Consider the following 12,290-nt stretch of genomic DNA (forward strand, 5'->3'; position numbering starts at 1 on the left):
GCAGAAACACCCACAGGAGCAGGCAGGCGACAGCAGACATGAATGAAGCAGAAAGCGGTGACCTGGAGGGTTCAGGCTTCTCCCCTTTGGCCTAGAAGCACTAGGAGGAAATGGAGCCAAGCGGTGCCAAAGCTAGTGATTTCTCAAAATCAAATCAAAGTTAGTGATTTTTCAAAAGAATCTGGGTATTTTAGTGAAACTGCTTGATCTTTAAATGTTAGCTTATTTAGAAAATATTCTGGGTTCACCAAAATGCTTTTCCTCCGGCTTGCATTCCACTGGCAGGGCATCCACTTGACTGTGACAGAGGCTGTGGGGCTGCTGGTGGGCCAGTTCCATGGTGTGTTTCAGGACCGATTTCCTGACGCCCAGCCCGAGCACACTCTCCCAGCCTTTTCAGAGACTTCGTAAGCACCCAATTCCCCACACCATATCCCTTTCTGCTTAAGATGGAGTGGTTTCTTGTTCTTGCTACTGAACCCAGACTGATAGCTAAATGTGATATTAAACTGCAACGTGGAGATACAATGCCAGAGAAGATTTATTTCAAACAATTCACTTCAAAAAAAGACAAGGAAAAATATCATAAATAATCTTGACATTTTTCCCATCCAAATACATATATGATAACCAGTATCGGTATAAATAAAAGTATCAAGAATTCTACCACAGCCCTGGAGTGTGTAGAGGTGGGGTACACAGAGGTAGCTCCCAAGCTGGCCAGGAAGGATTAGGTGTCAGTGGGAGGCAGTGCCAGACTCTGGGGGAAGCTCACGAATATCCAAGAGTTGAATACTTCTGGCCAAGAGACTGGATACTTAACCACAAACTCTATCACCACAATAGCAAACCAAAAAAAAAACAACTTTTATTTGTGTGATGAAAATTCTAGTAAATAATTTGATAGCATATTCAATTATATGCCCTTAATAATGAGAACAGTAGCAAATGGTAAGAAACCACCATGGCTTCACATGAGAATTGTTTTGACCTTGCAAAGACCTTCTTGAGACTTCCCAGCCATCTTTGGAGCTGCTATTTATATTTGAGAGCAAAAGAATGGTGTTCAGGGAGCCAGCTCTGTGGCCTAGTGGTTAAGCTTGGCGCACTCCACTTGGCAACCCAGGTTTGGATCCCTGGTGTGGACCTACACCACTTGTTGGCAGCCATGCTGTGGTGGTGACTCACATCCAAAATAGAGGAAGATTGGCACAGATGTTAGCTCAGGGCAAATCTTCATCAAGCAAAAAAAAGAGGAAGATTGGCAACAGATGTTAGCTCAGGGCAAATCTTCCTCAGCAAAAAAAAAAAAAAAAAAAAGCTGTACCATACAGATAGGAAAAACTGTTGCTTGGCTAATTTACGTAACAAATTTGAACACTCTAGGAACACAGTAATGTTAGGTATAAGTCACTTTAAATTTTTCTAATCCAAGGAAGATAACCAAATTACTTTTACAGTTCACGTGAGTTGAATAATTTATAATGGAGCCTTATTTGTTGGTCCTTGCAGCAGAGCTATCCACAAAAGTTCAGTTAAGATCTGTGGCTCACCTTGGCATTTGTTCCACTTCCCCAGACCTGGGCTGGCAGCCTCACCTGCTACCACCTAACCTGTACCTAGCCGAGCGAGAAGGGAACAGCAACAAAAAAAGCGTTTCTACAGAAGCTCCAACTACCAAACCTTAACTTGCCAAAAGGCCGAGCTAGAGTTTACAACTAGGCAGATAGTAAAACTGAATCTACCATCTGGAGTCCACTTTCTGGAAGTGAACCAAGCTGCTAGCCTGGAGGTGGGAATGACTGACTATCAGAAGCACTCTACCTGCACAAATTTGAACTTGACTCCCGAGAGCTAGATTTCAACAAGAACTAGTTCAACATTTAACAGAGAATTATTAAGAATGTATGCATAATCGTCCCCATCCTAGAATTGAGGCTACTTACAAAATTGTATATATAAAAATGGAAAAAATAAAACAGCTAATTCCACCATGTTGTGATCTCTTTGTAGGGATATTATTTTCTATTATTAGAACTGACGTTTAAGGACATTTTGTTTAAAAAGGAGAAATATTGGGGCTGGCCCAGTGGTGCAGCAGTTAAGTTTTTTGCACTCCACTTCAGCAGCCTGGGGTTTGCCGGTTCGGATCCCAGGCGTGGACCTACGCACCTCTTAACAAGCCATTCTGTGGCAGGTGTCCCACATACAAAATAGAGGAAGATGGGCACAGATGTTAGCTCAGGGCAAATCTTCCTCAGCAAAAAAGAAGAGGATTGGTGGCAGATGTTAGCTCTGCGCTAATCGTCCTCAAAAGAAAAGGAGAAGCATCTAATAACAAATTAACTTTCTATCTATGAAATTTCAGTAACCCATCTCAATACTCAAATTCACATTAAACGTTTGAGAGTCACTATATTAGTTTCCTATGGCTATTCTTTACAAATTATCATAAACTTAGTGGTTTAGGACAACACAAATTTATCTTACAGCTCCGGCTGTCAGAAGTCGTAAAATTCAAGGTGTTGGGAGAGCTGTATTCCTTTGCGGAGGCTCTCAGGCAGAATCCATTTCCTTGCCTTTTTTTGGCTTCTAGAGTCTGCCTATATTCCTTGGCTCATGGCCCCTTCCTCCACCTTCAAAGACATCAGCTTAGCATCTTCAAACATTTCTCTCTCCCTGACTTGTGCTTCTGGCATCTCATCTCTTCTCTGACTCAAGTCTTGCTCTCTTCCTCTGAGAAGGACCGTGTGATTACATGGGGCTATCTGGATAATTCAGGCTACTCTTCCCATCTCAGGATCTTTAACTTAATCACATTGGCAAAGTCCCTTTTGCTCTACAAGGCAACATAGTCACAGGTTCCAGGCATCAGGACATGGACAACTTTGGGGGGCTGTTATTCTGTCTACAGCAGCGACTAAGCCCGCTCATACAAAAAGAACATGCAAATATCTTTGCAGCTACGTGTGCGATATTAACCAAGAGTGCTTGCTTAAAAGAATCCATTCATTAAGAGATTATTAAAACAAATGCGATGAAAGATTTGTCTTCTTCCAGAGAAGCAAGTATATAATTTCTACAGGACATAACGATTAACTGTAAAGAAAAGTCAGGAGAGTTTTCCCTCAGATGTACTTCTTGCCATAATGAAAATCAACATGTTCTTTCTTTCTCTTACTTACAGGGCAGGTGATGGTCAGATCCAGGTTGTTAGGGACAACACGATCTCATTCAGAGACACTGGTCTAGCTAGTTGTGATGCTGATGTGCTAATAGCCACATTGGTAGTTGGATCACGCGAAGTATTACCTGTTTGAATAAAGCGTAGTCCTGTCGTGTGGATAATGTTCATTAACATATAAGGAAGAAGATGAAATTGTGGTTGCCAAGGAAGCAGCTTCAAAGAGTGATGCAGTGCTAGGCACCAGGTCCGGCCTGTGTCGGGATCCCAGTGCTGGGGAACGAAAGCAAAACACACTCGTGAATCTCAGTAATAAATGCTGCTTTCGTATCTGTAATAATTTAAATGAGTCAAAAGCATTCATTTTACATATCAGGCTGAAAATCAAATTAGGAACCAACTGTGTTCTTCTGAACTGCAGCAGAAATGCAAAAGAGCTTCTTGCAAACAGGTTAGACAGAAACGAAACTGCATTAATTTACAAAATGGCTTATGGAAACGACATTATGAATGTTTTTTTAAAACCCTAATAAAGTGATTTACTCTTTCAGAAGATGACATAAAAGCTCCTAGAAGCTTAAGGAGATAATTCGACAGAGATTAAAAGGATGATTGGCAAGCGTATAAACAGACAGGGAACCTGTTTCTCCTCCCGAGGACACGCACGTATCTATGATTCTCAATTCGCATCTAAGAACGTAGACTTTTTAAGAGCCAGGAGACAAACGTTCCACCAACCAACAGCCAGCTATACCTTAACCCCGCTGGAGCCCACACATATCTCTGAATGTTAGCCACAGCCCTTCTTGACATTATATCTTAACAGCAAGTCTGCCTTTTTAAAAATGAGAAAACTCTTATTTCTTCTTAAAATGCCCACGAAAATACTTATGCAGTAGCTCTCTCTCATCAGGAAAGCGGAATATTCAAGGCTGAGCGGGCACCCACGCCCACTCTCTCTGAGTCTATGGGGATTCTTTTTTTTTTTTTTTTTTAAGAGTTGAATCTGGATCATTTTTAATCATGCTACCCTAAACTTTGGACAAATTTATATCCATTATTGGCCAGCCCGTTAGAGATAATGTTTTAATTAAAAGTCCAATTGCACAGAATAAAGCTTCTTTAAAAAGAGACACGCGGTTCCCTAGAGAGAGGACACTGTGGCTATAACAGGTGTGGGCGAATCCTTTCTTTAAAGTTCTGTAGTTGGGCACATGCTGATTTTTTCTTCTTTTTTCTTTTTTTCTTTACCTAGCGAGATCTTTTATTTGTTTAAATTTTTATTGATGTATAACATTTCAATTGACGTGTAACACTGTATTCATTTTAGGTGTACAACACAATGATTGGATATACATACGTACTGCGAAATGATCACCACACATAGTTACATTTTTTTTTCTTGTTATGAGAACTTTTAAGATCTACTCTCTTAGCAACTTTCAACTATACAATACAACATTGTTACCTACAGCTACCATGCTGTACTGGGGATTCTTTTTCATCATTCCCCGAAACCAAACTAAAACAGATGATGATAAATACAATATAACCTTAGGTCTTTCTGGTATTCCTTTACAGACACAACGGGCTCAAAAATCACGTTTTCAGGAAGTGTGTGAATGGAAAATGATCCTAACAGGCACTATCATGTGCGTTTGAGGGTTTGGATTTCAGATTTGGAGGGGGATAGATGGGGATGTGGAGCGAGGCAGAGAGGGAAAAGAGGGCCACACAGGAGGGCTGGACTCCGGACTAGGAGATGGGACACACACTAAAATGTATGAGATGGTGCAGCTTTGCCTCGATTCACATCAAACAAAGAACCGCCGTGATGAATAACTGAGGATAATCATACAAAAGCATGAGTAACAGAAGTGCCCAACATGCAAAGATTAGAAAGGCTTCAATTTAATAGGACGGCTGGCTAGAAATCTTCAACATACTTGAACAGATCTATCTTTCCCACTTTCTCATTAAATACAGAGAAACATATGAAAACTCTCAATAACACTGAAAACTGGGTCTGAAAAATAATCTCACATCACATTTTAATGACTTGCCGCGAAATGTAAGGCTGATGGAGCTAGACTTGGAATAACTAATACAGACTCAGGCCTTGGGCATCCCCAGCTTGACTTTATAAACCAGAGGCTACCTGAGTGATACGAAAGAGAAAAACGGTGACTGTGCAATGACTGGGCCGGGTCATACATCACCCAAACGCTGGACGGCTGACCCCTCAACCCCCTAGGAGCAGCTCTTTGAAACACAGAACCGTTTACTCATGCTCCTATATCCTTCAGTTTTTTAAAAACTAGTGTGGTAGGGAGAATTCCAGGATGATCCTCAATGACCTGCACCCTTGTAAAATCTCCCTTTGAGTGCGGGTAGAACCTGTGAATACGATGAGATACTACTCTTGTGATTATTTTATGTTATACAGCAAAAGGAATTTCGCAGATGTAATTAAGGTTACTAATCAGTTAACTCTGAGTTAGTCAAAGGGGAGATTATTCAGGTGGGCCTAGCCTAATCACATGAGCCCTTTAAATCTGAGTCTAGAGGTCAGAGATGGTGACGTCAGAGATTTGAAGTGTGAAGGGGCTTCACTTGTGAGAAATTCTCCGTTTGGAGATGGAGGGGCTGGATGGGCCCTAGGGACTGAGCGTAGCCCACAGCTGTCAGACAGCACAGAGACAGGTCCTCACCCCACAACTGCAAAGAAGTAAGTTCTGCCAACACCACCATGAGCTTGGTGATTCCTCTCTGCACCTCCAGATGAGAACCCAGCCGAGACCTTGAGCCCAGTTTTTGAGACCCCCATAAACTGTGGCTGGGGAACCAGGCAAGCCTTGCCAGTTTTCTCACTTACAGAACCGTGAGCTAATAAATGGAGCTGCTCACTTTCTGGTAATTTGTCACATGGCAATAGAAAACGAACACAACCCAGACATACTGAGAAGGACAGAAAACAAATGACTAAAAACTAGAGGGAAATGTGGTGACGACTTGGTGTACTACGAAAAGGGAAGTCCCCAAGTCCAGAGCATTATGAAAAGGCCGAAGCTTGTAGGAAACTTCGTAGATGCAGTGAATTTTCAAGATAAACTCATTTTAAAAAAGTATTTAACATTTTCAAAGAATATGCTCAGTAGGTTTTCCTTCAATCTTGAGAGACTAGGTGAAGTACCTTTATATTTGAAGCAATGGGCCCAACGGTTCCTCTCAAAAAAAGCACAATATGTGTACTACCTTCCATGTTTCCAGGATTTCTGGATGCTACGTAGTATTTAGTATAATTTTTCCCCCCAGGTTAACAAGTGGACTCACTGCTTTAACTTTAGGAGTCATATCGAGCATGCTATTTGAAAGTCTAACTAACAGTCTGGAAATGAGTTTATCCGATTTTCCGACAGCAGACACCTTGCAGTTTTATGTCTGCTATAAGAAGACCAGGCAGGGTGGCAGGAGAGATGCCAATGCTCAGGGAAAGAGGGTGGATGCCTGCCAGGAACTGGAGCCATCAACTCAGAGAGAGGAGGAAGGGCAATTCATTAAGTCTTGTGGAAATCACTAAATTTGGATAAAAGTTGGTTTACAAAATGGGACTTCATCAGACTAACGAGTTTCTTCAAGGCAAGGGAAAACAGGATTGAAACAAAAAAACAGCCCACTAATTGGGAAAAAATATTTACAAGCTACTTATCCGACAAAGGATTAATCTCCATAATATACAAAGAACTCACACAGCTTAACAACAAAAAAACAAACAACCCGATCAAAAAATGGGCAGAGGACATGAAGAGACATTTCTCCAAAGAAGATAAGTATGGCCAATAGACACATGAAAAGATGCTCATCATCACTAATCATCAGGGAAATGCAAATCAAAGCTACACTAAGATATCACCTTACACCCGTTAGATTGGCAAAAATATCCAAAACCAAAAGTGGAAAATGTTGGAGAGGTTGTGGAGAAAAAGGAACCCTCACACACTGTTGGTGGGAATGCAAACTAGTGCAGCCACTATGGAAAACAGTATGGAGATTCCTCAAAAAGTTAAAAATAGAAATATCCTATGACCCAGCTATCCCACTACTGGGTATCCATCCTAAGAACCTGAAATCAGCAATCCCAAGAGTCCCATGCACCCCTATGTTCATCGCAGCATTATTTACAATAGCCAAGACGTGGAACCAACCTACATGCCCAGAAACTGACGACTAGATAAAGAAGATATGGTATATATACACAATGGAATACTACTCAGCCATAAAAAAGGACCAAATTGTTCCATTCGCATCAACATGGATGGACCTTGAGGGTACTATGTTAAGCGAAATAAGCCAGACAGAGAAAGACGAACTCTATATGACCCCACTTATAGGTGGAAGTTAACATATAGACAAGGAGAACCGATCGGTGGTTACCAGGGAAAAGGGGGGGTGGGGGGAGGGCACAAAGGGGGAAGTGGTATACCCACAACATTACTAACAATAATATACAACTGAAATCTCACAAGGTTGTAATCTATCATAATCTTAATAAAAAAAATTAATTTTCTGTTGTTGAGTTGTAGGAGTTCTTTACATATTCCCTGTATCAATCCCTTATCAGATGTATATTTTGCAAATATTTTTCCATCTGTGGGTTGCTGATTCACTCTGCTGATAAAATTCTTAGATGCACAGGAATTTTCTATTTTGATGAAGTCCAGTTTATCTATATTTTTATTGTTTTACATGCTTTGGCGTCATAGTCAATAAAGCACAGCTAAATCCAGAAAAAAAAAAAAAAGGTGGTTTACAGGAAGATGAGAAAGAAAGAAACCCAACATGGAACAGATGGATAAGTGATGCAGAAGTGAACAGAAATAACACCTAATTCCACCAACTCAGGAAAAGAAAACTCCGAGAAGAGACCTAATCTTCCATAGGAAGGAGAAGAAATTTTCAGGAAATGTTGGGATTCCCAAAAGATTATACCAATAAAAAAATCTAAAATGTCACTTTCTTTCTATAGGATTAGAAGAGAAAAACCATATGATCAACTCAATAGAGAAAAGTATTTGATAAAATTCAGCACTCATACTTGATAAAAACTTTTAGCCAACCAGGCATAAAAAGGAGCTTTCTTGACTTGATTATGGGTATCGAATACAGCAAACTTCTTTGTCAACAGCAAATATTAGAAACATCCCCTTTAAAATAAGGACAAGGCAAGGCTGTCACCTCTTCTAGTCATCGCTGTACCAGAAGTCCTAGCCAGCAAGTAAGAAAAAAGAAAAAAAAAAAAAGCTGTGAGGGCTATGCAGTAGCAACAGCCAGCCAGAAAATCCAGATCTTAAAAAGATACTATTTGAAAAGACAGAAAATATATATCTATATCTCTATGTTCATCTGAGGAAAAAATCTAACAAAAGGTAGGTATATATGACATGCAAGGAGAAAATTATAAAACCTTTATTAAATTCACTAAAGAGAACCTAAATAAATTGATAATTCATTGTTACATTGTGTGTGCATGCATGTATAAGTATGTGCATATATGTACAGATGTTTGAAATATATATATATATATATATATATATATATACAGATATACATGCACAGAATAAACTCTAGCAGTAAAAACACCAAAATGTTCAGATTTGTTACCTTTCAGTAGTGGGAAGATAGATGCTTGTTTTTGAATATTTTTAGCATCTTCTAATTTTATTTTTTTTTACCATGAATCATATATTGCATTGTTTACCTGTTTTAAAAACTTTACATTAACTGTGTCATACTGTAAATATCCTTTTAAAAATTAACAGAGATGGTTTCTTAGAGCAGGTAGTTTTCTAATTTTTCTACTACAAGTTTACCTCACTTGTGTAAATAAAATCACAGAACTTTTTGTTTTTTTTTAAAGTTACATGTCCTTACCTTCTTCATCAAGGCTGCTAAAACTCTGCCCTTCGGTCAGCAAATCGTGCTTCTCCTCCTTCCATTCCTGGCTGATGGAGGACACGATCTCCTGTGAAGTGGCCTTCAGGGCGGCGATGGAATTGCAACGCTTCTTTGAAGGCGAGGCCTTCAAAGCTAGATAGGAAGGAAAAAGGAGAGACGAAGACACATATTGTAAAACCACATTAACATTTTATTTATTAAGATTTTATTTATTACTTATTAAAATTTTAGTCATTATTTGAGTAGAATGCAAGAAGCTTTGTTTTATAGACATGAGGAAAGGGAGACGAAATTGTGCGTTGGCGATTTTATCAGTCCAGAATGACTTGACTTAAATCAGAATATTCTAGAATAAATTTGAGCTGAAATGCCTCTCCAGATTTTGAAGTCAAGTCTGATCTGAGGCGCGATTCAAATGTTTTGTTGCTGAAGAAGGATTTTTCCTCCTCCAAGCCATGCTTTTCCGGCGCTGGGAGGAGGTCGGGTGGGTTGGTCAACGCAGATGGTAAAGTACGGAGAATTCTCATGACCCTAGTTTTATTAACTTGGGACTGGGAATTTCTAAACATGCCCGTGTTTAATCTTATACTCATGTTGCCCAATTTAGCCAAGCAACTTCTGCTTGCTTTTTTCTTTCAGTGACTTTCCACTGAAATTTCCTGTCCTTTGGGTCTTTTCTAGGTCATGGTTACGTCAGACGTATAATTCACTCCCGATCTTTGTCCAAACAGCATTCTACAACTTCAGATGTGTGCTGGGAATCTGAACCACGGCAAGTGTACTTCACCATCAATCATGCTCACTGGATGCTGTGACTTTACTTAGGACACGGCAGTGGGAGCTGCTTTGGCTGCAGCTGGACCATCCCTATTGATATTCTCTCTTGGCTGCAGTCATTCTTCTTGGCTTAACACTGTTAGAGAATTTCCCTGGAAAGCAGGGTGAGAGGGAAGTGGAGGCTTGTTTGTGCTTCCCCCTGAACTTGATTTTGGCAGTGTCTCTTCTCCTTGGGAGGTTTGTGTAAGGGGGTAAGCTGACAGCAGATGCGTTCGAGTAATTGTATTTGGCTTTGGGAACCTCAGAGCTTAGATTGCACTGCTCATCTGGGGCCTTCCCAGAGGCAGCTTGCAAGAACTTAATTGGAGAAGGACTTTGGGACACACAAATGAGGGAAGAGAGGAGGGCAGTCTCTCCACTTAAAAAGAAGGGAAGAATTGTGTGTCCCATGAGTGGTCTTATAATGGTACCTTCATCATCATAAATAACTTTTGCAGAGGGCTTTAGAGTTTGGAAGCTAACATCCCCACTCCATATCTCAAATTATCCACACGGTCATCTGAGGGAGGCAGGCCCCTTTTATAAGTCCAGAAACGGAGAGTTGAAAGTTGTGACCCGCTGAAGGTCAGAGAGCTAGAAAGCATGAAACCCCAGGTGTCTTTCATTTTCTCTTAAGTTGTCTAACCGATGGTTCATTCCCTAGCTCTTAGGCATTCTGTTTTCTGGTTAAAGTGTGTGTGTGTGTGGGGGGGGGGGCGAGGTAAAATTAGAGTTTTTCTTTGAGAGGAGGATATTTTGAATGTTTAAAAAATGGCTTAAATTGATTTAAATAAGTGAACCAAATAAGTCATGTTCCCCTTAACTCCCATCCTATCAAACAGTGGTCGCACCTACTCTACAGGTTTGAAGTAATTGGGCACACGCTGACTTCAGCTCTAACAGTCTATCTGCTAACTTCTATAAACCCCACTCCCATCTTTTAATACAGTATTTTAAAACTTTTAACTCAGAGGATCTCAAATGTGGTTCAGGGACCACTAGGGGTCCCTGAGACACTCTTAGAAGGTCAGCGAGGTTAAAACTATTTTTATAATAACATTAATACATTATGTGCCTTTTCCATTCTCATTCTCTCATGAGTATAGAGTTTTCTGGATCCTACATGACCTGTGACAGCAGCACAGATTGAATTCAGAAGCAGATATAAGAATCTAGATGTTGAGATTTAGGGATAAGCCAGAATTAGGGATCTGAAAAAATATAAAATAATGCCACTTTTGTCACTGAATTATTTATTTTGGAAAGTATAATTATTTTTAATAATTACTTTTTATGTTAAAGTTTTTTACTTTATGTTAAAGTTGACTTATGTTAACATGCAATGGTTTTTAAATTCTTACTTTGTAAGAATTAATGAATATTTTAAAATTTTCTCAATTTTAAATTCTAGAATGTTAAATATAGATATATAGAACCCACATCTACAAAAGCTCTGGGGGTGTCCGGTCACTTTTAAGAGTATAAAGTGGCCCCGAGACCAAAAGGTTTGAGAATTGGACAGTTCTTAGGTCAACGCTAATTCTCTAAACTGAGAAACAGCTAGGATCAAAGAATGCTGCCAGCACCAAAAAACGTAGATGAGGAAAGACACTCAGAGAACTGTCTGTACTTATGGCTTATATAATGGAGCCAAAGCCAAGAGCCCAGAAAAAGGAACAGCTTCTTTGTTCATTATCAGCATCACATACAACAAGGAGCAGAGAGGACCTGACAGGACCACAGAGCACCTAAGAAAGCATTTACAGTTGCCCCTCAGTATCCAGAGGGGATTGGTTCCAGGACCCCCTGCAGATACCAAAATTGCTGGACGCTCAAGTCCCTTATATAAAATGCTGTAATATTTGCATATAACCTATGCACATCATACTTAGATTACTTATAGTGCCTGATACAATGTAGATGCTATGTAAATAGTTGCTATATTGTACTGTTTAGGGACTCATAACAAGAAAATAATCTGTACATGTTCTGTACAGATGCAACCATGGGAGGCCTTTCCATCCATGGTTGACTGAATCCGCGCATACAGAGGGCCAATTGTACTTCTGTCTTAAACGGTGAATCTTCCTTAAAGGAATTATCTGAGTCTCACTCAGGAGATAAGGACTTGAATATTGCAGAAATTGAATGCCTCAGGGACTTGTTTTGACTGATATCTCAAAAGATGGGTTGGGTTGCGGGTTACCTTCTTTTATGCCACAGAAACTCCTGGATTTGTCGTTGGCAAAACCATGTCTGGCGGTAGGTATACTGTGTTCATTTCCAGCCCTATGTACTGCCACTCAACTGCCTCTAAGACCTTACCGCTTTTCAG

The 12,290-nt window shown here is 40.0% G+C and overlaps 1 protein-coding gene across 8 annotated transcripts in view; it reads right to left on the minus strand.

Moving 5' to 3' along the window:
- Positions 1 to 12,290, minus strand: part of PIP5K1B (phosphatidylinositol-4-phosphate 5-kinase type 1 beta) — a 279,654-nt gene that overhangs the window by 52,696 nt on the left and 214,668 nt on the right. For all 8 annotated transcript variants that reach the window (XM_070590460.1, XM_070590458.1, XM_070590464.1 and 5 more), the window contains 2 exons: positions 9,116 to 9,271; positions 3,313 to 3,457 (listed from right to left, as the gene is read on the minus strand). In XM_070590460.1, the coding sequence (XP_070446561.1) occupies positions 3,313 to 3,457; positions 9,116 to 9,271 (301 nt within the window). The remainder of the gene's footprint in view (positions 1 to 3,312; positions 3,458 to 9,115; positions 9,272 to 12,290) is intronic.

The sequence above is a fragment of the Equus przewalskii genome, chromosome 22, assembly GCF_037783145.1.
Source record: "Equus przewalskii isolate Varuska chromosome 22, EquPr2, whole genome shotgun sequence".
Lineage (NCBI taxonomy): Eukaryota > Metazoa > Chordata > Mammalia > Perissodactyla > Equidae > Equus > Equus przewalskii.